This window comes from Alternaria atra (genome assembly GCF_907166805.1).
Source record: "Alternaria atra isolate CS162 genome assembly, contig: 28, whole genome shotgun sequence".
Classification (NCBI taxonomy): domain Eukaryota; kingdom Fungi; phylum Ascomycota; class Dothideomycetes; order Pleosporales; family Pleosporaceae; genus Alternaria; species Alternaria atra.
Window position 1 is genome coordinate 1745732 of NW_025091326.1, and position 24019 is coordinate 1769750.

General features: G+C 50.2%; 9 protein-coding genes across 9 annotated transcripts; 6 read left to right on the plus strand and 3 right to left on the minus strand.

Annotated features, from left to right (window-relative positions):
* Nucleotides 1-90: 90 nt before the first annotated feature.
* Nucleotides 91-1355, plus strand: ALTATR162_LOCUS7648 (uncharacterized protein; the record flags this gene model as incomplete). Its single annotated transcript, XM_043315276.1, has 2 exons — nt 91-550; nt 610-1355. The coding sequence occupies 2 exons, from the start codon at nt 91-93 to the stop codon at nt 1353-1355; spliced, it is 1206 nt and encodes a 401-aa protein (XP_043171211.1).
* A 1044-nt stretch (nt 1356-2399) lies between these two features.
* ALTATR162_LOCUS7649 (uncharacterized protein) lies at nt 2400-3605 on the plus strand (the record flags this gene model as incomplete). Its single annotated transcript, XM_043315277.1, has 1 exon — nt 2400-3605. One exon carries the CDS (start codon nt 2400-2402, stop codon nt 3603-3605), a length of 1206 nt encoding a protein of 401 aa, XP_043171212.1.
* Nucleotides 3606-5123: 1518 nt separating this feature from the next.
* Nucleotides 5124-6978, plus strand: ALTATR162_LOCUS7650 (uncharacterized protein; the record flags this gene model as incomplete). The annotated part of the gene is made up of 2 exons (XM_043315278.1): nt 5124-5274; nt 5357-6978. The coding sequence occupies 2 exons, from the start codon at nt 5124-5126 to the stop codon at nt 6976-6978; spliced, it is 1773 nt and encodes a 590-aa protein (XP_043171213.1).
* A 4194-nt stretch (nt 6979-11172) lies between these two features.
* On the minus strand, nt 11173-12742 carry ALTATR162_LOCUS7651 (uncharacterized protein; the record flags this gene model as incomplete). The annotated part of the gene is made up of 4 exons (XM_043315279.1): nt 11173-12074; nt 12396-12464; nt 12518-12614; nt 12674-12742. The coding sequence occupies 4 exons, from the start codon at nt 12740-12742 to the stop codon at nt 11173-11175; spliced, it is 1137 nt and encodes a 378-aa protein (XP_043171214.1).
* Nucleotides 12743-13313: 571 nt separating this feature from the next.
* Nucleotides 13314-13624, plus strand: ALTATR162_LOCUS7652 (uncharacterized protein; the record flags this gene model as incomplete). The annotated part of the gene is made up of 3 exons (XM_043315280.1): nt 13314-13432; nt 13487-13555; nt 13609-13624. 3 exons carry the CDS (start codon nt 13314-13316, stop codon nt 13622-13624), a joined length of 204 nt encoding a protein of 67 aa, XP_043171215.1.
* A 906-nt stretch (nt 13625-14530) lies between these two features.
* Nucleotides 14531-16675, minus strand: ALTATR162_LOCUS7653 (uncharacterized protein; the record flags this gene model as incomplete). The annotated part of the gene is made up of 1 exon (XM_043315281.1): nt 14531-16675. One exon carries the CDS (start codon nt 16673-16675, stop codon nt 14531-14533), a length of 2145 nt encoding a protein of 714 aa, XP_043171216.1.
* Nucleotides 16676-18226: 1551 nt separating this feature from the next.
* Nucleotides 18227-20656, plus strand: ALTATR162_LOCUS7654 (uncharacterized protein; the record flags this gene model as incomplete). Its single annotated transcript, XM_043315282.1, has 7 exons — nt 18227-18432; nt 18494-18599; nt 18670-18679; nt 18741-19115; nt 19169-19289; nt 19678-19962; nt 20026-20656. 7 exons carry the CDS (start codon nt 18227-18229, stop codon nt 20654-20656), a joined length of 1734 nt encoding a protein of 577 aa, XP_043171217.1.
* A 1896-nt stretch (nt 20657-22552) lies between these two features.
* Nucleotides 22553-22882, plus strand: ALTATR162_LOCUS7655 (uncharacterized protein; the record flags this gene model as incomplete). The annotated part of the gene is made up of 1 exon (XM_043315283.1): nt 22553-22882. The coding sequence occupies one exon, from the start codon at nt 22553-22555 to the stop codon at nt 22880-22882; it is 330 nt and encodes a 109-aa protein (XP_043171218.1).
* A 167-nt stretch (nt 22883-23049) lies between these two features.
* On the minus strand, nt 23050-23757 carry ALTATR162_LOCUS7656 (uncharacterized protein; the record flags this gene model as incomplete). Its single annotated transcript, XM_043315284.1, has 2 exons — nt 23050-23281; nt 23333-23757. The coding sequence occupies 2 exons, from the start codon at nt 23755-23757 to the stop codon at nt 23050-23052; spliced, it is 657 nt and encodes a 218-aa protein (XP_043171219.1).
* Between the last annotated feature and the right edge of the window lie 262 nt (nt 23758-24019).

The following is a 24019-nucleotide window of genomic DNA, read 5'->3' on the forward strand; positions in this document are numbered from 1 at the left end:
CAACAGATGGATACGAGAAGAGTGAACAGGTGACGGGAGGGCAAGCGAACTACATAAAGGCCTGACTTGGCAGGTACCGTGGACGCGTACATGTCATCGGTTCGCAGTCGCGGCCCTGCGTCAGATTTCTTCTTGTCTCCTCTTGGTGAAAAGAGCGGCCCAATCGCAGCCATACGTCATGCGGATGCGCTAGGCTGGGAGTGGGGCGGCCGCTTGGTCCTCTCCACGAGTGACGACAGCTACGATGATCCCTCACCCAACACGATCCAGCCCACCATGTCCCTGGTGGATTATCCAGATTCCGCCTCGGATGATGATGATAAGAGCCCTGATGTATCTGCCCAGACGGCCCAATCTGCCGCCAAAGCTGCGTCGAAGCGCAAGCACAGCGAGTCTAGCAATGCTCTGCCACCCCTTCCGCCAGCCTTTCACGATCTCTACGCGACAAATGCGCGTGTCAGCACTAGCGACAACCCAAGCCTACACGGCGGACGTAAGCGGGCTGTACCTCATATTGAGGGTAAATGGCCTAGTCACGTCTACTTAGAGTGTAAGGATACCCAGAGTAATTCACCATCAACGTGGATAATATAGACTAACGCGTTCGAGGGATACCTACACAGCCTGAATCCGATGCTCTACACAGCCTGCTACAACATGTAAGAGAATCAATTGCTCTCCAAAATGCAAAGCGAACGAAGACACTGCCCGTACCGGAGATAATACCATCTCTCCAGTCAGAGCTGGGTGCGTCGTTACCTCTTCATGTGTCGTTGTCGCGGACCCTGCAGATCAATACCGAGGACAGAGAACCATTTCTTCGAACTATGAGTGTTTCTGTCCGGCGATGTGCAGTACGCGCTTTCAATTTTGAATTTCAGAACCTGAAATGGGTACCCAACTTCGAGCGCAATAGATGGTTTCTCGTCCTTGGCATCAAGCAGTCGAAGCTGAATGAACTTAACCGCCTGCTGCAGGCATGCAACGATGCGACCCAGTACAGCGGTCATCCAGGTCTGTATACAGGCGGAGTGGGAGACGGTCCGATGGAGAGCCACGACTCCAATGACGGTCCGAAGCGGAGGAAGGTCGACAAGAACGAGGTCGATAAGAATGAGCCTCACAGCCATGATTATTCGCAATATTTCCACGTCAGCATAGCTTGGAACTTGGCTGAGCCTGACAAGGAGTGGTCGACTCTGGTTCAGGATATCGACACAAATAAATTCATCCAGGCGCCAGAAGCTGCTTTTGATGCCGTCAAAGTAAGGGTTGGAAACACGGTCCATAACATTGCCCTGGCTAGCAAGAGACCCGGTTTTGGTAAAGGCGGAGGAGGGCTGGGTTTGGGATGATCATCGCAATACGATGACGCACCGGGTTCTGGATTCGCAAGCTGCAAGGGTCTTATCGCACTTGGGTGTCAAAATTTGTGGTCCCAACAGCACGTTCCAACAACACGACGTAAAACGCGGGACGGGATGCGTCACGTGTGTACAGTTGTGAGCCAGGCAATCTTTACGTATTCAAAATCCAGCTCTGCACACCGTCTGCGTCTGGGATGCAGCACAAGATTGTCCCATTGGCTCATTGCGAAACTGATGCAAATACTTTTGGTAGTTGTGGATGTCGATCGCACTTTATGGAAAAAGCAATACCGTCATATCAGCGATGAGACGCAAAGCCCCTGGAGGTTGTCTGAAAAGAAAAAGGAAACGAGATTGATTTTGATTCCTAATCTTGCACATCGACAGACGGCTCGCTGCGCCGATCGATTCATTCACTCGACGTCTCTTGGCTCGAAGCTTGACGCAGATAAGGCGCGCTACCACCTATAACCTTATTTCCTCACGGTAAGCGCTAGGCTGAGCGCAACCGAGGGTCGAGCCACGTTGATCTCGAACAGCCCTCGCAGAAGTACGCGCCAGCACTGCAGATCACTAGCCTATGCAAAGTATGGGTTGCGCAACTTGTGCAAATTCGAGAAATGCATACATGTTGTAAAGCCTTATTTGTGGTGTGTGTGACTTTTGGGGCTCTGCCTGGGGATATGTTCGGACCCTTCGTGTGGTTTCGGGCCCGAGATGTCAGACGCGTCGCACTGTATGCTCCTCTAGGACCCGAGACTCCGAGTAAGCATCTGGAAAACGTGATGTTGAGCTAGGCAGCAGAGTATGCATAGAAGTATTTATCGCGAGGCCTGGAGACACTATGTTGCATATATTTGATATTATCTCACAAAGGCGTAACTGTACCACTATTCACCTTTCGTTCCCCTATAGTTGTCTGCTTAGAGAGATAACATATTCTACTGAAACAACGGCGCACACCAGTCCAAGTTCATCGAGCTATCATACAAAGACCTGCGTAACCCTCGAGCAGGCATACCATCAGTCACCATGCCTTCACAGCTCAAAATCGGCATTGTAGGCGCCGGTCCTGCCTCACTGACCCTAGCCAACATCCTCCAAAAGCACTCCATCCCTTTCACCATCTTCGAGTCCTCGCCTGAAGTCCGTACGCAAGGCGGTTCTCTAGACCTCCACCCCGAGTCTGGTCAGCTCGCCATCAAAGAAGCAGGACTATGGGAAGCATTCGTCAAGCATGCGCGTCCAGAAAGCGATGTGATGAAGATTGTGACTTTGAACGGAGAGGTGCTCTGGGATGAAAACGGAGCTGACAAGCAGGAAGTCAACGAGGAGGAAAAGTTCGATGGAAGACCTGAGATTGATCGATTGGCATTAGCAACGTTGATGTTTGAGAATCTGAAGGAGGGGTCTGTGAGATTTGGGATGAAGTTAAGAGAAGCTGTGCCGTCTGACGAAGAAGAGGGGAAGTACAATCTACACTTCGCAGACGACACAAAAGAGCTTGGGTTCGATCTGGTAGTCGGAGGAGATGGAGCGTGGTCCAAGGTTCGCAAACTTCTCACCGATAAGATGCCAGAGTACTCGGGTATATCGTCTGTGGCATTGACATGCAAGGATGTCAAGGCCGATCCTTGGCTGCTTGAATATGCAGGTGAGGGCTCGATGATGGCTTTTGGGAAGGACTGTGCAGTGCAGTCTCAACGGCAAGGCGATGGTAGCTTACGGACCTACGCGTCCTTGCGCGTGCCAGAGGACTTCCTCGAAACTTGCGACATCGACTGGGATGACAAGGAGAAAGCGCTCAAGACATATGTTGACCGCTACTTCTCACACATCCACGATGATCTCAAGCGCGTCATCTTCTCCTCTACAGAAATCCCTACAGCTCGTGCTTTGTACGAACTCCCTGTCGGTTTCCGTTGGCCCTCTCGCTCAGGCGTCACCCTCATCGGGGACGCTGCGCATGTGTTTACACCGTTTGCCGGCGAAGGAGTCAATGTGGGTATGAAGGACGCACTGGTTTTGGCGCAAGAGGTCGTCAAAGTATGCAATGGGGAGAAAACTCTTGCAGGTGGTGTGAAAGACTATGAAGAAGAGATGTTTCCACGCTCGACAGAGGCAGCAATCAAGACAGCAAAAGGGAAGGAGGGACACTTCAGTGAACACGGAGGCAAGGATTTTGCGGATATGATGAAGGCGCATTACTACAGGCAACGAGAGGGTAATAGCCGGTAAGGTTAGGAGGAGATTCCAGAAGTGGTCCAGGACGGATGAGGGAAAGATAATCACTAGAAGTAGGGGTAGAGGTACCTTTGTTTGTCGCTCATAGCATAAAAATGCATACTCGGCTCACCAAACAAACCTAAATTGCGGTCTTCAGAGTCATGGATGTGCAGCCCTCCCAAGTTTCGGTATAACTTTCAGGATAGGAAGAAACTGCAACCACGATACGACAGATAGTAAACGTTGCTTGCTACGTATACGAGCTTCGTGAGTGGCTGATAGGCGAACCGTTCACTGATGTTAGACGGAAGTGCTCACTCGGAGCGGGTACAGAGTGGTCGCCTGACATGCTGTTCGCTCCTTAGGCAGCGGATTGTGTCGCCAATGCTGACAAGGCACCCAAGGCACTCTCAGCGGCGCTTGGTAACAACAATCGACAACCGAATACGCGCCACCGTAATTTCGTCGGATCGTCGCACGCAAAGTTGAGATACACATCGTATTCATACACTCATAATCACCGAATTGCCTACAACTATGTTTAGCAGCTCGCGGAAACCTGCTTTCCGAGGGTCCGGCATCGTCGAGCGGAGAGTTTAGTGACGTCCATCAATAGCGGTGGTAGCGGGTTTAATGCGCCGGCCGTTCGTTCCCTCGAGTCGTGAGAAGAAAGGGGCACGCACCAGCATCCAGCATCCACCCCAACTCTTCAATGGGGCTGTCGGCCAATTAAAGAACGCCTAGTAGGTATAACCCTGCACAAGTCGTTCTGTACCTGCATGGTGGCGCACGCTGCGGGCATGGCTCCGCCTGTGAGCTGCACAAAGACTAGCCGTTCGCGATTGTTGCTTGTGATTGCTGATATGCGCGTTGCCGTGGTTTTGATGAAGACAGGAGCCAGTCGGTGGGCCGTAATTAGCGACACGAGATGCGCCTTACCAGAAGAGATGTCGGGCACATGGCAGCTAAGAAACATGCAACAAGTGGCATTGCTGCGATAGAGTTTGTCCATTTCATGGCATTGTTGGCGCGAGGAATTGGCGTGGTGTTTGTTGTTGTGACGCACTCGTTTACACGGGACGACTGTTCAGGGTGAAAAGACGACTAACTTCATCTGACCCTAGACAAGACCCACCCGCGACCTAACACGACAATTATACCCCAGACTCATTTCCGCTCGGAGCACATCACGATCTCAATAGAGCCGTAGGATGGCGCCCATGCCGTTCTTGTACAACAATGATCACGCCAATTTCCAGGACCCCTAACCTAACGCCTTAGAGGCAGTTCTCCACTAACTGCTGCTCACAGGCCACGGCACATGCATGAAAACCGCTGTGTTCCCCAAGATTTCTTCTTTTTTCTTACTACGCAAGGCTTTCAAGTTACGCATCACCAGCCTCGTTGACAAGAACCTTTGGCCTTTGTGCCCCGTCACTCATTATCCATTTACTTAATAATACCCGCTTCACTCGCTCAGCGGACGATCACCACCACTAGTCACCCTTATACCACGTAAACAAGTTCAAGATGCGTTACTCCTACGTTGCAGCTGCCCTTGTTGGGTCAGTTGTCGCTGCCCAGCACAAGGCTCATTCTGGATTCCACATGCGTCGTCATGGTGGATATGCCGCCGCCGATGAGTGTGAGGTCTACACCCACACCGTCTATGTAACCGCAAGTATGTGAAAACCAACCTTGGAAAGAAGCAGTGAACGAAAGGGAATCGTGCTTAGTTTAGTACACAGACTAACAAAACTCAGCACCCTCCGTGGCTCACAACACCACCATGGTTGTTCCATCTCATGCCCCGGAGACCTACACACCCAACGTTCCGGCTTCGACTGGAGAGGCTCCTAAGCCTTCCAGCCCGGCTCCTGTAGTTCCCGGATCTTCCGCTCCTGATTACCCCGTGGTGCCTCAATCCACCAAGCCTGTTTACCCAGCGGTGCCCGAGTCCTCGAAGCCAGCCGTCCCCGCTGTCCCAGAGTCCTCCACCACCTGCACTGAGGAGGAGGGAAAGACTTCGTCCGTGGAGGTTCCCAAGCCAACCTACCCTGCCGGTACTCCTGAGGCCTCCAAGCCCGCTTACCCTACCGTACCTGAGGTTACTCAGCCTGCATACCCCTCCGTCCCTGAGGTATCCAAGCCCGCTGTTCCCGAGGTCCCAGAGGCATCCAAGCCGGTTCCCGCTGTACCGGAGTCCACCACCTGCACTGAGGAGGAGGGCAAGACCTCCACCTCGGAGGCCCCTAAGCCAACTTACCCTGCCGGTACTCCTGAGGCCTCCAAGCCCGCCTACCCTACCGTCCCTGAGGCCTCCAAGCCTGCTTACCCTTCTGTCCCTGAAGAGTCCAAGCCCGCCTACCCTTCGGTTCCCGAATCCTCTAAGCCTGCTTACCCAGCGGTGCCCGAGGTTTCCAAGCCTGCGTACACTCCCTCCGTCCCTTCCTCCTCCAAGGAGGCTGAGAAGCCCAAGCCAACCCCCAGCTCCACCAAGAAGGTCGAGAAGCCCAAGCCCACTGGCAGCTACAACCAAGGTGACCACATCAAGACCAACGGCGACAAGTGGGCCATTACCTACACTCCTTACGCCAACTCTGGTGACTGCAAGACCGCCGACGAGATTGCCACCGACATCAAGAAGATCTCTGAGCTCGGTTTCACCACTATCCGTTCTTACAGCACTGACTGCGGTGTCTTTGAGCACGTTGTTCCTGAGTGCCAGAAGTACGGATTGAAGGTCATCTACGGTATCTTCCTCGAGGCCGGTGGCAAGGGCGGTAGGGGTCCTTTCTCCAGCTACGCCAACGACCAGCTCAAGGACATCACCAACAACGCCCCCAAGGACTCTGTTGCCATGGTCATTGTCGGAAACGAGTGCGTCTTCAACGGTAACTGCGATGTTAACGAGCTTGGTTCTTACATCGACTATGTCCGTGACGAACTCGTCAGCTGCGGTTATGAGGGCGTTGCCGTCACTACCACTGAGACCGTTGGTGCCTGGGAGGAGCACGGTGCTGCCCTCTGCTCTCACATCGATGTCTTCACTGTCCAGGTTCACCCCTACTTCACTCAGTCCGTTTCTGCTGAGGAGGCCGGTGACTTTGCCGCCCAGCAACTCGAGCAAGCTGCCAAGGTCTGCCCCGAGGCCGCTGCCAAGGGCAAGTACATCACTGAGATCGGCTGGCCCAGCGCTGGTCAGTCTAACGGAAAGGCTGTTGCCGGTGTTGAGCAGCAGAAGACTGCTATGAAGAAGATCATGGAGAAGGTCGGTTCTGAGTCCTGCCTGTTCTCTTACCAGAACGATGGCTGGAAGGAGCCCGGTAACCTTGACGTTGAGCAGAACTTCGGCTGTGTTGATGCCATCGTCGGTGCTGCCTAGGGTCTCTCTCTGTCAATCAACGTCTGATTGTAAAGTCACATTGATGTAGCTCGTAGCTCTTTTGTCAAACGTGTATAGGCTACGTTACGCGATTATGTCTTCTCTATCTTGATCCTGTCCATACTATGTTTACTGCAAGTCGATAGCGAGGGTGGCTTGGAGGTAGTTTTTAGTGTTTAATCTATTTACAACAAACAGTAATATCATATCAAAACAAGCTTTGGTGTGTGCGCAATGTACTGAGCTGTAAAATCACGGCATGTTGTGGGTTGGTGGATCCAGATAATCTTCTCTTGGTGGAACGCAATTTAGATGTAGCATGGATGGTTCAGCGAAGCCAGAAACTGCTCAGGTTGAAAACAGACTGCATATTCCTACGACCCCTTTAGCGATACCATAAATGGAGTAGCAATCATGAGGAGATGTTTTCGGGACAGCATTATTTAGAACAGCTGGTAGGCCGTTTGCGGGGTGACTGTGCCGCACAGGCACGGACCCTGGACCCTTATGGTAGTGATGCGTTGAGGTCTGCATCCTGTGACCAAACCTTCGGTACTAGGTACACTATTGGACTCTGTTCTGCTCAGTCAATCCTTCAGCAGATGGCCTACGAGTCAACTTTTGGATGGTGATGGCTGTCTATGCTTGATTCGAACACTTGAACATCCGAGACGTCATCAATGATGGCTACCACCACCACCGCCCCCGGTTTTCTCAGACTACCGCTCGAAATCCGTCAGCAAATATACCACTATCTTCTCGCGCAAGATTTTCAGAGCCGGGCCATCAAAATAACCGTCCGACAACGACACAGCGGTGGCTATAAATTACAGGGCCTCGAAAGCATCCAAGGCATGGTATTCGTCAGCAGCACCTTTCATGACGAGGTTCTCACTTACTGCTTCGGCCACTTCACCTTCTTCCTACACAACGACTCAGAGTCCATACGCTTCGTTGTACGAGAATTCTGCCGCCAAATCGGCCTTGACAACAGGAAGCTCGTCAAACGCATCACTATTCCCAACTCCAGCATCGAACGCGTACTTTTGCATCCGACGAACATGGTTGCACTTTTCGCAAACTCTCAAGCGAGAAGTTTGCAGCTACTTGACGATATGCAGCGTACGTTCGCTTTTCTAGAACACCTTCCTGCGCTGGAAGAACTTGATCTGGGAATTGATAGTGCGGAGGCCATGCGCCTCGGTGATGGCAGTTCGTGGTATGCAAATAGATATCACTATGTACAGTCGCACCGTACGAGGAGGAACGAGCGCTCTACACAGGGATGTCGGAGAGTATATGACTCTCATATAGTGACAGCTTTGCAAGATGCGAGGTGGCTGCCGGCAAGAGTAACCGTTGGCATCTGCTGGACGTCGGTTCTTGGTGAGGGTAGTCCAGATACCAACGAAGAAACAGCGGAATCTCGGGAGGGTTTCCTGCATCAGATAAGAGAAGAGCTTGCACCTCTAAGGGTCACGTGCAAAGGTGTTGTGTGATGGGCAGGCACGTTTGTGCTTAAAAAGGTCCATGTAGTCTCGATCTTGATAGTCCTGTACTACATAATACAAAGACGCAACTGTCGTCACCATAAGATCTGCTATTCTAATCTTGTATAACGCTTGCGTATAAAAACACTTCCTGACATGTGATGGTACCATCGCTGCTGGATGCACTCTACATACATGTTGCAAATGTAACCTGTGATCGATGGTCTGATCGTATCGTCGTATCATGCACGGAGCTTGATTCAGCTGCCTCCACACGCTATTGTCTGCGCACGTGAATGAGCCATTGACGGGCATGAGCGGATCATTGCACGCTGCTAGGAGCCGTTGAATTGAAGCCCACAGACCGACGACCGTAGCCAGAGGGGTGCCGCAGATAATCTTGAAGCAGTCGACACAACTCAACACCGAAGGATACCTCCTAAAGAACTGGAGTAGGACGTATGCTGCGTACATCACCGTGATACCTTTCAGAACTTGTGTCAGTAAAGTGCTTGCAGTGTGTTAGGTTTCGGGGATTCTTTACCTAGTCCAATAATACAGATAATTCCTGGATCCATCCGAAGGTTTGAAATGCTGCAAGCAAGCCCAGTATTCCTATGCTGACCTGATTTGTGATGTAAATCAATGATGCCTGCCATTTGTTCAGCTTTTCATATGAAGAAACCTGTCTTGTGACCTGGACGATAAGGCTACTTTCGTCCCTATTGATGCACTTCTTAGAGTTTTGGTCTTTATACGCTGGCAAAGCATCGGCCTCACATAACATAACATGCCCAGTATTACAGCTGTTATCTTGATCATGGCCAACGTTTTCCATGGATCCGCTAGCGTTTCGTATATGTAGCTCCCGTTCCAACATACTTATCATCCTTCTGAAATAATGAGGAGTGACAAAAGTGAAAGATGCAAATGAAGATCTGATAGTCATGGAAACAGACCGTAGTGGTCATAGTCTCATTGCATGTTTCGCGGAGGGGCATACTCCGACGCAGGGTGCATGCCGAACCAGATATGCGGTGTAATAGTCAGGAGCGAACGGCCGAATTTTAAGGGCAGTACCTCAACACCCGGTACTGTGACTACTGTGAGCCAAATGGTAGCATATGACATGGTCGCGTCGGTCTGCGGATCCACAGTGGACGCGCGAACTTCAAGTAAAGTTGTATATGTGATCTCTACAGGAGTCAAGCGCCGATAGGCGAGGGTATATGGAAATCATTGTAGTGTGTTTATAAATGGATTTCGATGTAATAATGTAGTTGAGAGTAGCAAGACCCCGAGGTCGGGTCGGGTGTCGTCCGGACTCCGCAAGCGTGAGATCATGGCGATCGTGCTGGGGAAGGCTCACCCAACACCATGGAGTTTGTACACTTTTTTGTCGATTTCAGCACCAGTGGAAGTCTACTGAGCTTGATTACAAGTCCTCTAAAAATCCGAAGAGACAGTACGAGATCATTGTTGCTGACATGGACGAATTTTGATTCCACGCATCGATATTACAGAAGTAACCGCGCCTACAGGACTCAAAACGATGTAGTTTGGTGTCACATAAGAACCTTTCGAGCTGTAGATGATGACGACGCCAGCCAATCATGTACCGTCCGCCAGTCAACACAAACACCATACAAATACTATGGATGCAATGACAGCGTACTAGCCCCAGGACAGCTCAACTATGTCTGAAGTGTCAGCAGATGGTTCTAAATACAGATCATGATCGCCACAAGTTCGTACCATTTTGTTACCGGATATCCACACGTGCCTAACGTTTGCATGTGCACTCGCAAGTCTCCCAAAGGCCCAAACATCCTCCGCCATCCTGATACCAACCGACTGTTCTCATACAGCAACGTCTTCCTGCAGCAGCATTTTTACATCGATTGAAACAGTCTGCTCCCCAGTTGAGCTCACAGCCCCCTCCCTGCCAGTGGTGAATTTGCCTACCAGGACAAGCCTGAGAAAAACGATCGGCGGGAGAGTATCGATGGAATTGTCGGTGGGAGCCGCGATAGACGCAGCTGTGATGGTGAGCAAAGTAGTGATAAACGGGACAAGATGCATATTTGAGAGACCTTTGGCTATGGATTAGGGATGGAAAGTGATAAGGACCGGAGATGTATTATCTGGGGATTTATATAGACCTTCTGATTGACACCGGAAGAGGAATGTGAGACTTCCGCCTAGTCATGAGATAAACGCCAAGAAGCGTGTTACCTGTATGGTGGTATCCCACCTCGTAGACTTTGTGGTGCGGGAACACAGGACCTACCGTCCAAACAAGTCAATGGCTCTGAAATACGGGGTTGTGATAACGAGGACAATCATGGCGCATGGTTTCCTAAAGCCCTGTGCTCTCGCCCGCAAGTGATTTTGATCAGTGAGTGGCTATCAAGGATCTAGAGGTACTGTAATTGCCAGACATTTCGAATAGGCTGTTTCAGTGTCAACTTAGCTTTAGTGTCGTCTCGTATTTCGCATTGCTACAGTGTTGTCGTTGAGCGGGACATACGTGTGATACAGAGCTGATCACATTAGATTCTCTTCATTCGCTTATATTCATTCACACTTCTTCCTCAAGAGGAAGGTCTCTTGAGATCGAGCAGTAATAGGGTTGGTGAGACAATACCCCAGACATAGCAAGGTTACGCTAAGAATATGAATATGATACCTACATGATCAAGCTTTACAAATCGACCGGGAACCGTTCCCGGAGTCTCTCGCCGAAAATAAAGAACAAAACTGGAGCAGGCGCAAGAACCAAGCTTACAAACGCAAACGTGCTGATGCCCCAACCATATCCTATCTTCTCAAACAGCATCGGCGCAAAGATTGGGATGATACCACCAACGACGCTGCGAAACACGGTACCAGCAGCGATTGCACTAGCCGCGTATTTCTCAAAGCTGTCGATGAAGTAATTCTGCGTGCTATTTAGGATCATGACTTGTCCAATGCCGTAGAAAAAAGTCGCTGATATGGACGCAAACCAGTGCGTGTGCTTCTCTACAGCCCAAGCAAACCAAAAGAGCGACACGGGAATGAAGACAGAGCCAATGTTCGCCAGTGGAAGGCGAAACTCGGGTCGTGCCTTTTCGTGGTTCTTCGCCGTAAGAGTCTTGTACACGGTATCGATTCGTGGAACCAGGAACCAGACTGCGAAAAGAAAACCCAATCCAGGGCCCAGATATAACAGTCCAACTTTCTCGGTTGAAAAACCGTAATCGTCCTGGTATATGGGTTGCATGTTCGTGTAGATACTGTAGGTTGTACCAAAGATGAGCGCTTGGTATACAGCCATGACCGCAACGATGGGCTGAGCAAAAATCTTCGGTGGGCGTTTGAGAGCTTGCGCAAGCTTTTCCTTCAGTGGCCTTGTATCTTCACCTTCGTACGAGTACTTTGTGCCATCAAACTCGGAGCTCTGGGACTCAAACTCCGCCTTCTTGGAACTCAGGATCAACGGCGCATATGTCTCTCGGAGGAAGAAGTAACCGGCCAAGGTATTGACGAAGCACACAATGGTCATTATCCAGAAAATCCAGCGCCAGCCCAAACGCTGTACGATGATGCCGCCGAATAATGGACCTAGGGTAGGTCCAAGTAACGGGCCTAACAGGTACCAGCCAAAGACTCCTGCTCGTTCACTTGGTATGAACATGTCACTGATGGTTCCGCCACCATTTGCTATTCCGACGCTACCAAAGAAGCCCGCGATGCTTCGTACTGTGATGAGGAATGCGATGTTCGGCGCGAGCGCAGCGGGTATTTGTAGTAGAGCAAAGACGGAGAAGCAGACGAGGTAGATTCTTCTGCGTCCAAACGTCTCGGACAGTGGTGCGAGGATCAAGGGGCCGATTCCGAGCATGACTACGAATCCAGTTGTTGTTCCAATAACGGCAGTCGTACTACAGTCGAGGTCGTCGGCGATTTGCGCGATGCCAGGCGTGAACATGGAGGATACGAGAGGGCTGAGAACTGCCACGACCATTATTAGTAAAGGTATGTATAGGCGGATGGAATGCATGTACTGGACATGAGGGCTATCACAGCCACGTTGGCCATCTTCCGCCAGCGCACCCATTCTCGTGGGTTTTCCTCGTTCGAAAGATCTTCGATGCGAAGATGCTATCAAAAGTTAGAGAACCAATACTACGAATAGCAAAAGCGTGCGAAAGAGAACATACGGTCCGCGGCTCGCCTTCCTCGCTCCATCTCTGTTGTAGCAACGGTGCGCGCTCACCCTGTGGAGACATGATGGCGTTGGTACAAGGCGTGGAGGTGGTCGTGGTCCGAAGATGCAGCACGACCAAATAATTTTGATGGTCGCATCCCAGCCATCGGCACGACAGTGAGCGTCATCGTAAAGTAAGCAACCATCAACTTTAACCGCGTTTGGTGCGCGTTGTGGACATCTGAGCGTTGGAGCGTCATCGATCGACGCCGCGGAATGCTCGATCGAAGAGCCCCATGTTTAGCTTACCCGCAGCCACGGCCAATCATGTCAATCCACAACGACGACATATATCGCGAGACTCTAACATATGGCTTTAGCCATCAACTCGACTCAGTCACGATACACCTCTCTTGTTTTTGGGTTATTGCACGTAGCAGTTATAGTTCAAGACAACTTGTCGGAAGGCTGTCGCCCCCATGAAGCGTCCTCAGCTGCACAGGTACACTAGGCAGCAGTTGAATGAGTGCTCAACATATAGTCTTGGGTGCTGAAACGTTCCAACATCTCGCAAACCTATGCTTTTTAAGTCACCTGCATCGGCCTGCAATCTCTCCAGAACACCAATCACAAAACACTAGGTCGCCTGCGTCATGCACTCGCCTATCGCTCGTCTGCCAATTCGCCCTCGTGATGAAGATAGATCAGTACCCGACGATATAACCGAGGAAGTTTATATGCAACCTCAATCTAAACCAGAAGCTGAGGAGATGTTAGTATGGATAATGGAATATTTAATGATATTTCTGGCTAACGAACGCATCAGTGCCGCACTCAATAGAAAAAACTCGCCGTTTCTGCGTCTATCTGGAGAACTACGAAACCAAATCTACGAGTACGCGCTATGTCAGACTTGGAAAATGAATTCAGTCGTACTCTCCTCCATAGAAGGCAAAGAAGTTAGGCCTAGATTTGAATCCGCGTGCGCTGAGTCTGGGCGATATAAACGCACAGCTGGCTCAGATACCCAAAATCTTCCTTTTGAAGACCTACGACGCATTATTCGAACCACAGGGGTCTGTAAACAGATGCACACAGAAATGGCGCTCCTACCATTCGTATCTGGTACCTTTGTCATCAACGACTGTCCATATACCTTCATAAACGAGTGGCTTCCAAATCGCTCGCTTCTTCAACAGCAAGCCATCACACGTCTAGATTTCCCATGCACGTATGAGCCGTGGTATTCTGGAATTATAGGCTGGAAGTGCGGCAGATTCAAAAGCGAAGGCTTTCGGCCTCGTCATGCAACGAATCTCAAATTATCCATCGCACTGCCGGGCTTGAGGAACATCAACCTCTCCATCAATGTCGCGACTCCTGACGAACAGCACACAAAATTCCTATATAGATCTTCACCGTCTGTTGCTCAGGTGAGAGAGTGGACGGCGTATGATATCGAGATACTCAAAGAGGCGTGTGTTGATGCTGTTGTTACGGTCGAGTATCAATTCTGCCCCGAACTATATGAATACTGTCTAGAACTGCATCACACATCCACGAGTTATATCGTATCTACGAGGTTTTCTGGATAAGCTACTCTAGTTCGCAAGGGTAACCATATCTGCCTGCGAACATGCTAGATTTGATGAGTTGAACTTTCTGTTTCAAGAGAACGAACATGAGAGGGTAGCTTCTCCGGGCCAGTTGAGGTATGTCACAATCTGTTGTATGCTATAGTTTGCAACAAGAGCTGGGCTGAGGTTTACTGGTGGTTGTATTCGGATGCAAAGATGGTTGGATGGTTGTAGTATCGCTTGAATATTCACTCTCCAGTACATCAACTTCCACCCCGGCAATTGCAGTTCATTCAAGCCACTTCAAATGCATCCATGTCCCCCGTTGGCAGGTTGGGTACACCTACTGCGCATCTCGCCGCATCAATCATCGCCTCCACGACTTCGGCTGGATAACTTCTCTTGAGCACCACTCTTACAAACTCGCTCAACAGATTCAATCCCACGTCCCCAATCTGTTCATCCGTCAATTTCTCATAGTCGCCTTCTTTCAGGTCCATTCTCGCCAATCGTCGTTGAAGTAGAACATTGTAGACCGCAGCTATACGATCCGTGTTCTTCTTGTTGGAGCGACTGTGAAAATATTGACTGCGCACAGCTTCAGACTCGCGTGCCATGTCCACCCAAGCCATCTGTCTTTGCAAGATTTGCGCTGATTCGTCGGTGGGAAAGATGTGGAAGTGATGGCGAAGGACGTGCAGAGCGACTAGCGAGCCAGCCAGGTCTTGAGTGTAGCTGAAGCAGTGCATGATGAGTGACGTGATTGCTCCACTATCTGCGCCTGCGAGGCCCATGCGAAAACGGTCGGCGTCGTAGCGACTGCGGCTGAGTGTCCACCAGCTTACCGTCTCTGCTAGTAGCTCACGAGGGGTAGGTAATTCGAGCTTGTTCTGAACGGTATGATCACCAAGTGCTAGACGCAGCGTTTTCCAGAGACAGCGTATGCTTGCACCGTTTGGGAAAACGCCGTCGCTTCCTTCCCGTGGCTCAGTAAGAGTCTTGTAGATCATCCATGCTTCGCTGTAGGCACCTTGACGGCATTTGTTATTCATGAGAACATTCATGATGGTTGCATTGGGTTCGACTTTCGTTTCCTTGAGCTGGCGGGACAAGTAGTCGACATGTTCCCATTGTAGGCTATTGGCGTGGTGCTGCATGATCAAAGCAAATGTCGTGACATTGGCAACAGGAGCTCTTTGGGTGACGTTGATATTTGCGTGATGAGCCTCGGCGGTTCTTTTTTCGATCATGGTTGCCATTGTATCCGGAGTAAGATTATGTCGGTGAGCTTCGCGAGCCGCGTCGATCATACGCCAACCAATGTTTTCAGCTTTCAGGATGTTCGCATCTTCTCTCGTCCGTATCAAAGCTCTGAGAAGTATATTGAAGTGGAACGTTTCCGGTTTGTAGCCTCGCTTGAGCATCATCTCCATGATCTGGGCGGCTGCCTGTGGTGTTTTTCTGACTACAGTGGCTTTCATCCAGTCACCGAACAGATAGCCGTGATAGCCAGGAGGGAGCACAGATATAGCATCAAGAGCGATACTAGTCATTGACTCAATATCGGTTCCAAGTCGATACAGCATGTGTAGTCTCTTCAGCACCTGGCTGACTCGTTCTGTGGTCCCGCTGGTAGCCAGGTAGCCATCCTTAACCATGTCCTGAAACACCTGTTTCGCGTAGCTTAGATTTCGCGTTTCTAAGAAGCCCACGAGCCAAGCATCGTAGTCTTTAATTGAGCGGGCATCGCCTTTCAGCTCCTTCATTCTAGCATAGATCTGCTTTGCCAGATTGTGGTGCTCATGGAGACCGGAACTCGTATGGGCTCGGAACACAGCCATCATTACGGAGGTGTCCCAACTTGGGTATAGCCTAAACAGTTCTTCCATAATGTTCCGGCTGTAGTCTACATTCCTGGCAAGCGCATGGAGTTTAGCCCCAATCTCCAGATGCTCCGGCTTGTAATCCATTCTTACACCGTCAAGTCCCAATCTGTGATCCTCTTCCCATTCCCTGAGAGCTTGATCTTCTTTCCCGCTAAGGAAGATACTCTCCAGATGTTTGGTCCGCTGCCCGACCGTTGTAGACCTCCCAGCCTTGTCCATGTCGCGGTAGAGCTGTGCCATGTGTGCCGTGCGATTCGGATTGTTGAATGATTCGACTGATTGCGTAATCCAGAGTAAATCCCATGCTCTATCTGGTAGACGTGCTAGGAGTTTTGGGTCGGAAGCCTTGGCCAAAGAATACGCTCGCCAAAGCGGTGCTCGTAGACTGGCATCCCGGCCATTGGTGCCGCTCACTAGCTCCAGTATTCGATTTAGTCTTTTAACAGCTACTCGCTTTCCAAGCGTGTTGACCGATACGCGTGCATCTCTAAGCTGCTCGCGCTCTGCACCTCTTTTGGCATCGAAGGAGGGCTTCTCGGCAGTCGTTATCATCGACTCAATCAACACCGTAGTTGGTCGCGCAGTCCTGTGTAGGGTTGGATCCCATCGTGGGATGTATGTCGGTATTTCTCGAGGAAGTGTTCGTAAAGAGCGTGTTTGAAAGCTTGGAGTGGAGTGTGGGACGCATCGCAGTCGATAGAGCGCAAGCATGAGCAAGCGCTGTCTGAAAGTGGTAAGAACAAGAGGCGGAGAAGAATTCACCGCATTTAAAATGTGTATTCGCAGAATGACAGAAGTAAAAGAAACATAGAGTCGCGGCCGACCATGACTTGTTGCATGCTCTGTGCATGTCCCAACTTCTCTCCCACAAAAAGGTTCAGATGGCGCTAGTGTTATCGATAATGGCGGAATCCAGATGACATAACGCGTCGTCCCTCGGCCGCCATCACACCACCATACCCGTCAACTTCATCAGATGCGTGATGATAGTGCAATTCTCATCACCTTCCAGACTCCCACATTTGCTTTGATCACCTTTTCAATTGCCGGGCAACCCGCGCTTGTGCGCTGATTCTTCGCCATCATCTTCGATTTCCAGTTACATCGCTACATCGCGTCATCTTCCATATACAACTTCGTCGCAGAACCAATCCCTGCTTAACGAGAACATTAGGGCGAACTTTTTGAAAAATAATTCCGACAGAGATTTAATTTTAAGCACTCTTTTTTGGCCTGGACTGGACGAATGTCTCCCAAATGAAGGCCCCGATATTGTACACCATTTACCCGCGTGCCTAGAACTTGCTCATATGTGATCAACCACGGCGCATCTGACCGACACGATCTCGGAGATGAGCTTGAGACTAAACAAAACAAGCTTTCTCCGCAATGCACGAATCTGCCGGATCACCATACCTCTATGCGTGCAGCCGATCCGGCAGTCTCCGGTTACAATTGTCTACACATACCATGACATCTCGCTCCAGGCGCCGCTCTTTCTCCAAAGGCCCATAGTATGGTATATCTCTCACACTCAAAAACAGCCGGAACTTGGACAGATAAGGATTGTCGAATTGATGACGCCCAGTTTCGCCGTCTAACATAGCTACTGGAGCGACTTCCGAAACTTTAGTCCTGTCAAATTCCTGTAGTGACCCCGTAATCGGATGATTGGCTTCTTGTAATGGTGCAATCTCCAAGGATATATAACGACAACCAAGCAACTCTAGAGGCCACGACACATGGGAGATCATCTTCTGTGATAGCGGCGCATGGGAGTTGCTGCAGACCGCGTCTCGGCTACAGTCAAGTTGTGACATATTGCCATTACATATCCTCGACGTAAGTATTCGGATCTTGGATAGATCTGTCTCAAGCGTATGGTTTTTGCATTCCCCGGATTCGACATTCTGATCCTATTTCTTTCGTACAGGCCAACAAACATACGCATCGAAGATCTTCTGATCTTCCAACTCGTTCAAGATGATTTTGCGGCTAGTGTTGCTAGGATATTACTTCTCATTTATTTGGGCACAGAACGTTGCGTTTACACGAGGACAGAAGTTTCAGATAGTACTCCTGGGCATTCCAGACATGTCCAAGATGCCTCTTTCACCGCTTGATGCGCCGGTTTGGGACATCGACCTATTCGATAACCCTGCTACGACTATAGGAGCCCTCAAGGCAGCCGGCAAGATTGTCATTTGCTACTTCAGTGCTGGAACAGCGGAAGACTGGAGAGAGGACTACAGAAGCTTTGCAGCCGCAGATCTAGGAAATGTACTACCGGAATGGCCAAATGAAAGGTGGTAAGTGTTCGTGTACGGACTGCATGTAAGACACGAACTGACTTCGCACGCCACTATGTAGGATTCGGACAGGCAGTCAGGGTATCAGAGCCCTAATGGCGAAGCGCATCAAGCTGGCTGCTGACAAGGGTTGCGACGCGATCGATCCGGATAACACAGATGGATATGTAAGTTCTCATGCTTCATAGTACGTTGACTAAATTGATGTGATGGCACGGGTATACTGATCCGTAGTAGCAAAACGACAGTAAGTGTCCCTGTACGAATTGCATGTGAGACATGCACTGACTCCACTCACCCACATTTAGACGGTCTGAATCTCAAAAATATCGACGCTGTCGACTATCTGCGATGGATGCAGAAGGAAGCCGCTAAATACGAGATGAGAATCGGTCTTAAGAACAGCCTCGATATTCTCAACGACGTGTCGCCAATCATAGACTTTGCAGTCAACGAGCAATGTGCGCAACAAGGCGAGTGTCAAGCCTATGACAATTTTGTCGCTCTCAACAAGCCAGTCTTCCACATCGAGTACCCTCTGCCACTCAATGAGCAAGCTATGAATGGCGCATCCTGTAAAGGGACGGGCGTGGCCGGACTCAGTACCATCATGAAAGATCTCAAACTGAACGGCATGTCATACTATTGCGACGGCAGCTATGTTGATACACCAACAATAGGAGGTACATCGCCGCCAAGACCATCGCAGCCGCCTAAACCATCGAGCCCGCCAAAGACAAGCTCGACCCCAACGCCACCGCGAACGAGCTCCTCGCGTCCTCAACCATCGACTACGAAAATATCTACGACACCGCCAAGTCACACTTCGTCGACGCAAAGACCAACAAGTACATCGGGTGGTGGCGGAGGATGTAGATCGAAACACTGGGACCAGTGTGGTGGGCAAAATTGGAATGGATGTACGGTCTGTGAGGTATGTGTATTACCAGCTATGTCAGTGGAACTATCTGACAGTGCCGAAGCCACCGTATACGTGCAAAGGTGTATCACCGCCGTATTACTATCAGTGTCTATAACCCTAGTTACAAGACGCAATCCCTCTTTCTCTCACCATTGCTCACATTATCTCTTAGCTAATATCAGCTTTCTCTTTTCCATCGCAATTGGTTATGCTCAGACTTACCATGTAGTCATATAGCTTGGCCGGTAACTTCACTAGTCGTGATCCACCTCTTCCTCACCCTCTCCACTGACTACATGATCTCATGACCATATATAAACCAGACCTCTACTCTGTTCAAGCATCACTTCTCTGTTCTTCTTCTACACAGCATACAAAATCAAGTTTGAGATGACTCCAAGCAACAGGCAAATCCAGCGCAGTAGACGCATACCTGCGCCGTTGCGCAAAGGTCAAGGAATGTACGTTCTCGCCAGATCTGTCAAAAAGACAATCAATTTCGCAACTCCATCCCGCCTTCTCAAGCAAGAGCTCCGAGATATCCCGGTCATCCGCCTGGAGAATGGTCTTGTCAGCATGGAAGTAACACCGCAGCCTCTTGTAAAGATGTACGTAGTCTCCGAACCCGCTCAAAAATAAACAAGACCTTTCCTAAGCTAATGCTCTAAAAGCGCCAAACGTAACGCTAAACGCTCACCGCTTCTCTGCCTTCCTGGCGAGATCAGAAACAAGATCTGGGTCTTTGCAATGGGTGGGGACTATGTCGAAGTACCCGGCGACAGCGACACGCACCCTACCGGCAGTGCAGTTTCTCACCCTCGTTGGCCTACCACACGCCCATTCTCTGCCTTCCATCTCCCCGAAGTTTGCCGCCAAATCTACGCAGAGACAGCGATCCTTGGATACAAGCACAACACTTTTGTGGTGGGTTACGGCATCGGTCGCACTACCAAAACCTGGGCTAGCAAACTTTTACAAGTACAGAAAGAAGCCATCGCTAGCCTTGCGCCCACCGACATGTTCCTCGAAACCTACATTAGCAACATGTACAGGAAGTCGCTGAGAGAGCACTTTCCAGGACTGAGACATGTCGAGGTTGGAGCTGGCTGCGTGGATCTGTGCCGTAGGTTCATGAGTGCTCATCTAGACCCTGAGAAGAAGATGACAACGGAGGACTGGCAAGAGCTGATTGCCAAGAAGATCAACGAAAAGGAAGGTACGGATATCGAGGTGGCATTCGGAGAGAAGGCAGACATGGAAGCCTGGAAGAAAGAAATGATGCATGGCGACTGGTTTGACTGATGAGTGGGTCAGATCCTTTTCTCTATTCTGGGTTTAATCAGGGCGTTTTCAAAAGTCGGTCTTTTGTTTTCTCTTGCATGGTTCTTGCTGCCCAACTGGAGACACTGGCGTGCTTATCTCGAAAATTCTACTATTTAACTTTTCTACTATAACTTTTGCAACCACAACCAACGGCTTATGAGATTTTATCCGAGCCTGTCAGACAAGCGAATAGTCGGTAATGCTGGCTCTCGGATTCTTTACTGTTTGCACTTGAATGCATTCTTCGGGTTTCTTGTCTAGTCAAGTGTTACGTGCTTAACATGTTGAGTTACTTGAAAGGCTCCGACGTTGGACATTTCAGTACAAAAGTGGTAACATGGCAAGTGGCAAGGGTATTTATCCGATGCTCCCATACGAACAAAGACCAACGGCATGATATAATTGGAGAATACCGGCGAATCTACGAATCCTAGCGGTAACACAAGCTCGCAAGTTTTCTTGTCAACGATTTATTCTTCCTCAAGTAACACCGTCAAGATGAAAGCTCAATGAAAAAAAAGGAAACCTTGTATACGACACAAGATCGAGTTACGGCCAGGGCGTTGCGCTGGTAGACTATGCACCATCGCGACAAAAGTTCCCAGTGGATCACGTTACGGCATTGAGGCCTGCGGAATCGCCCTTCGTACGTGGCAGGGAGACGTCCTTTGCATGCGGGCATGCTCATTTCTTCAAGAAACACAGAATTCGAACGAGCCAGTTTGTCAGAATCCCCAGTTCAGAGCAGATCCGGCACCAAAGTTACCAGGGACACCACTACTAGCGCTCGAAGACGTTCGTATGGCCGGCATTCCACGATAGAACCCCACGGTGAACCACTTGATGAAGTGTCCACCAGCAGTATCACGCCATCTTTCGCTCGCACTGAATACAGAACCCAAGCATTTTGATGCTCGGTTGGTTGACTTGCATGCATTACTCGCGTCGGCGCAAACAGATGCCACCAAAGGTGAGCCCGGAGACGGCAAGGCTGGCCTCCTACTCATTCAAAAGGTGCAGGGGGTGCCCGAAGGCATGATGTAATAAAACCATCCGGATGGCCCTATTATCTGAGTACTTGTTTGCGTTTTTAGCTGAGACGATGGGGATTGTTGCTTACCGAGATCCGTGAAGTGAGTCTGGAGAATCGAAGTTCCTATTGCTATATTACTGCAGTCAACCGAAGTGCTGCTAGAGAAGCGGACTGGCTGATAAAGAAGAGGGGCAAGGGGGTGTTAGAGGAAAGAAAGACGGAGATCTTATAGACAGCATTCGTAGACTACACAATGTACCTACTGATGCTCGTGTCCTGCATTACTGCTACAGAAAAAGAGCCTATCGTAGTACTAAAAGATTACATATAAGACAGTGGCATAAATTAAGGGATGGTGATGGAACAGCCACCCGATTTCGAGGCATTTATTTGGGTGCCCGAAGGTGGGACGATGAAAGGGAGTGGAAAACGCACGTTTGCAAAGAATGCCACGGTAACTCATGGATATAAGTTCGGATTCACCTCTCCCCAGCTACTTTTGACGTCGTCCATACTACTACAGAAAACATCGCGCTGCGTCTGACATCCGCCTACGACAGATCCAAACTGCCTCCCACAAATACTGCCTCTTTACCAACGATTCTCCTTATAAGGCGCGGACGCAAACGCTTAACAATGTTCCTTACACCACGATGAGAAATCCTAGACAGTCACCATGGAACCTGAAGCCCTATGTTGGCGGCTTCGTTAACGAGAATCACGACATCATGGCGGTGATTACCCTAGCCTGCGGCGAGCTCACTGTCACGATCTGGGGATCCGCTGATATACCTATGGTCCAGATTCCACATAACTTCAAGTCGTCCCTCTTCCCATAAGGCATGTTTCCAATAAGCCATTACTTCCCCAAGGCGGACATTAACGGAAAGACAGAGGGTGTCTCCTCCATCGACTTCACACAAGAGGGTGGGAGCATCACGGAGTTCGAGTGGTCATTCAAACGAGGCCGTGATCTCGTTTTTGAGCGCTCCAAAGCCAACGATCTCATCAAACTCTATGAGCCAGAGAGTTCGTTCCTTCGTCTTCCTGGGGAGATACGCAATAAGATCTACAACTACTTGTACGAAGATAAGGAGATCAAGTTGTTCCAATACTTTCAATGCGCTTTTGATGACATGCTAGGCCATCTGAAGCTGTATGTAGTAGACTGATCTCGCGCAAACAAAGAGTGAGTACTGTGTCTTTCGAAATCATGCATTCGAGTAGTATATGTCCCAAATAACGCCATCCAACTCCTAGATGCCTCGCACTTTGGCCCAGTGATCCTGATATTCGTACAGCCTCCAATCGATGTTCTCAAATTCGTCGACACCATGGCTTATAGGCCCAGCGGATTGCTAGCCGAGCCACCGCCCTTGCCGGAACCTCCTGAGAGACCAGGCACACCAGGCCTACTAGCCATGGATGCCATACCTCCGACGCCGCTAGAGCTCAAGCCGAGAGGATTCTTGTTTGTTGTCGACCGGCTGCCCGGGGCGCCGGTGATATCTTTGAGGGAGTTGCCGTATTCGCGGACCATGTCGCCCCAGGTGCGGGATGAGTTTGCAATGCTACGAAGTGTTAGTCACCCAAGTTCACTTGGTACAAACCTAGTAACATACCTTGCTCCGGCGCCCCTTCCTGCCCCAGCAATTCCACTGCCCGTCGCAGTTACGACTGCACCAGCGGCATTGCCAATACCAGTCGTTGCAGCGCCGACGGCACTTCCAATACCAGATGATGCCGCACTAAGGCCTTTGTTGATCCAGCCCTGTTGTTGTGGCTGTTGAATTGGCTTCTTTGCGGGTGCTGGCACGGGTTTCTTTTGACCGAGCGCTGTTACAGGCTTTTTGGGTGCGACATTTGTGACAGGCTTTTTAGGGGTTGTTGCCATAGGCTTCTTCTGCATGGCAGTGTTGACAGGCTTCTTGGGAGGCTGAACAGTTGGTGCTTTGGCGGGCGCCTTCTTCACTGGTGCTGTGACTGGTGTCTTCTTCGCCGTGGACGTGACGGGCGTCTTCTTGGTGCCAATGGGTTGCGCGACCATGGTGAGACGTCAATTCAGTGCTTTTCCAAAGGTTGTTCTGGTAGTATCGAATAGGTGTTGTCTAGTCAGGTCTCAGATCGAATGGTGCATATGAATGAAGGTATCTAGGCAGCATCTCGACCCAATCTCTCTAGATGCACAGAAAGTTGGCAAGCTGCTATGCCTGCCGCACATGTGGCGCAGATGATGTCAGGCACGGGAACGTGGGGCGCGCTTGCCCCAGATCGATTTAAGGTTGCCTTAGCGTGATCAGCGGGCGAAA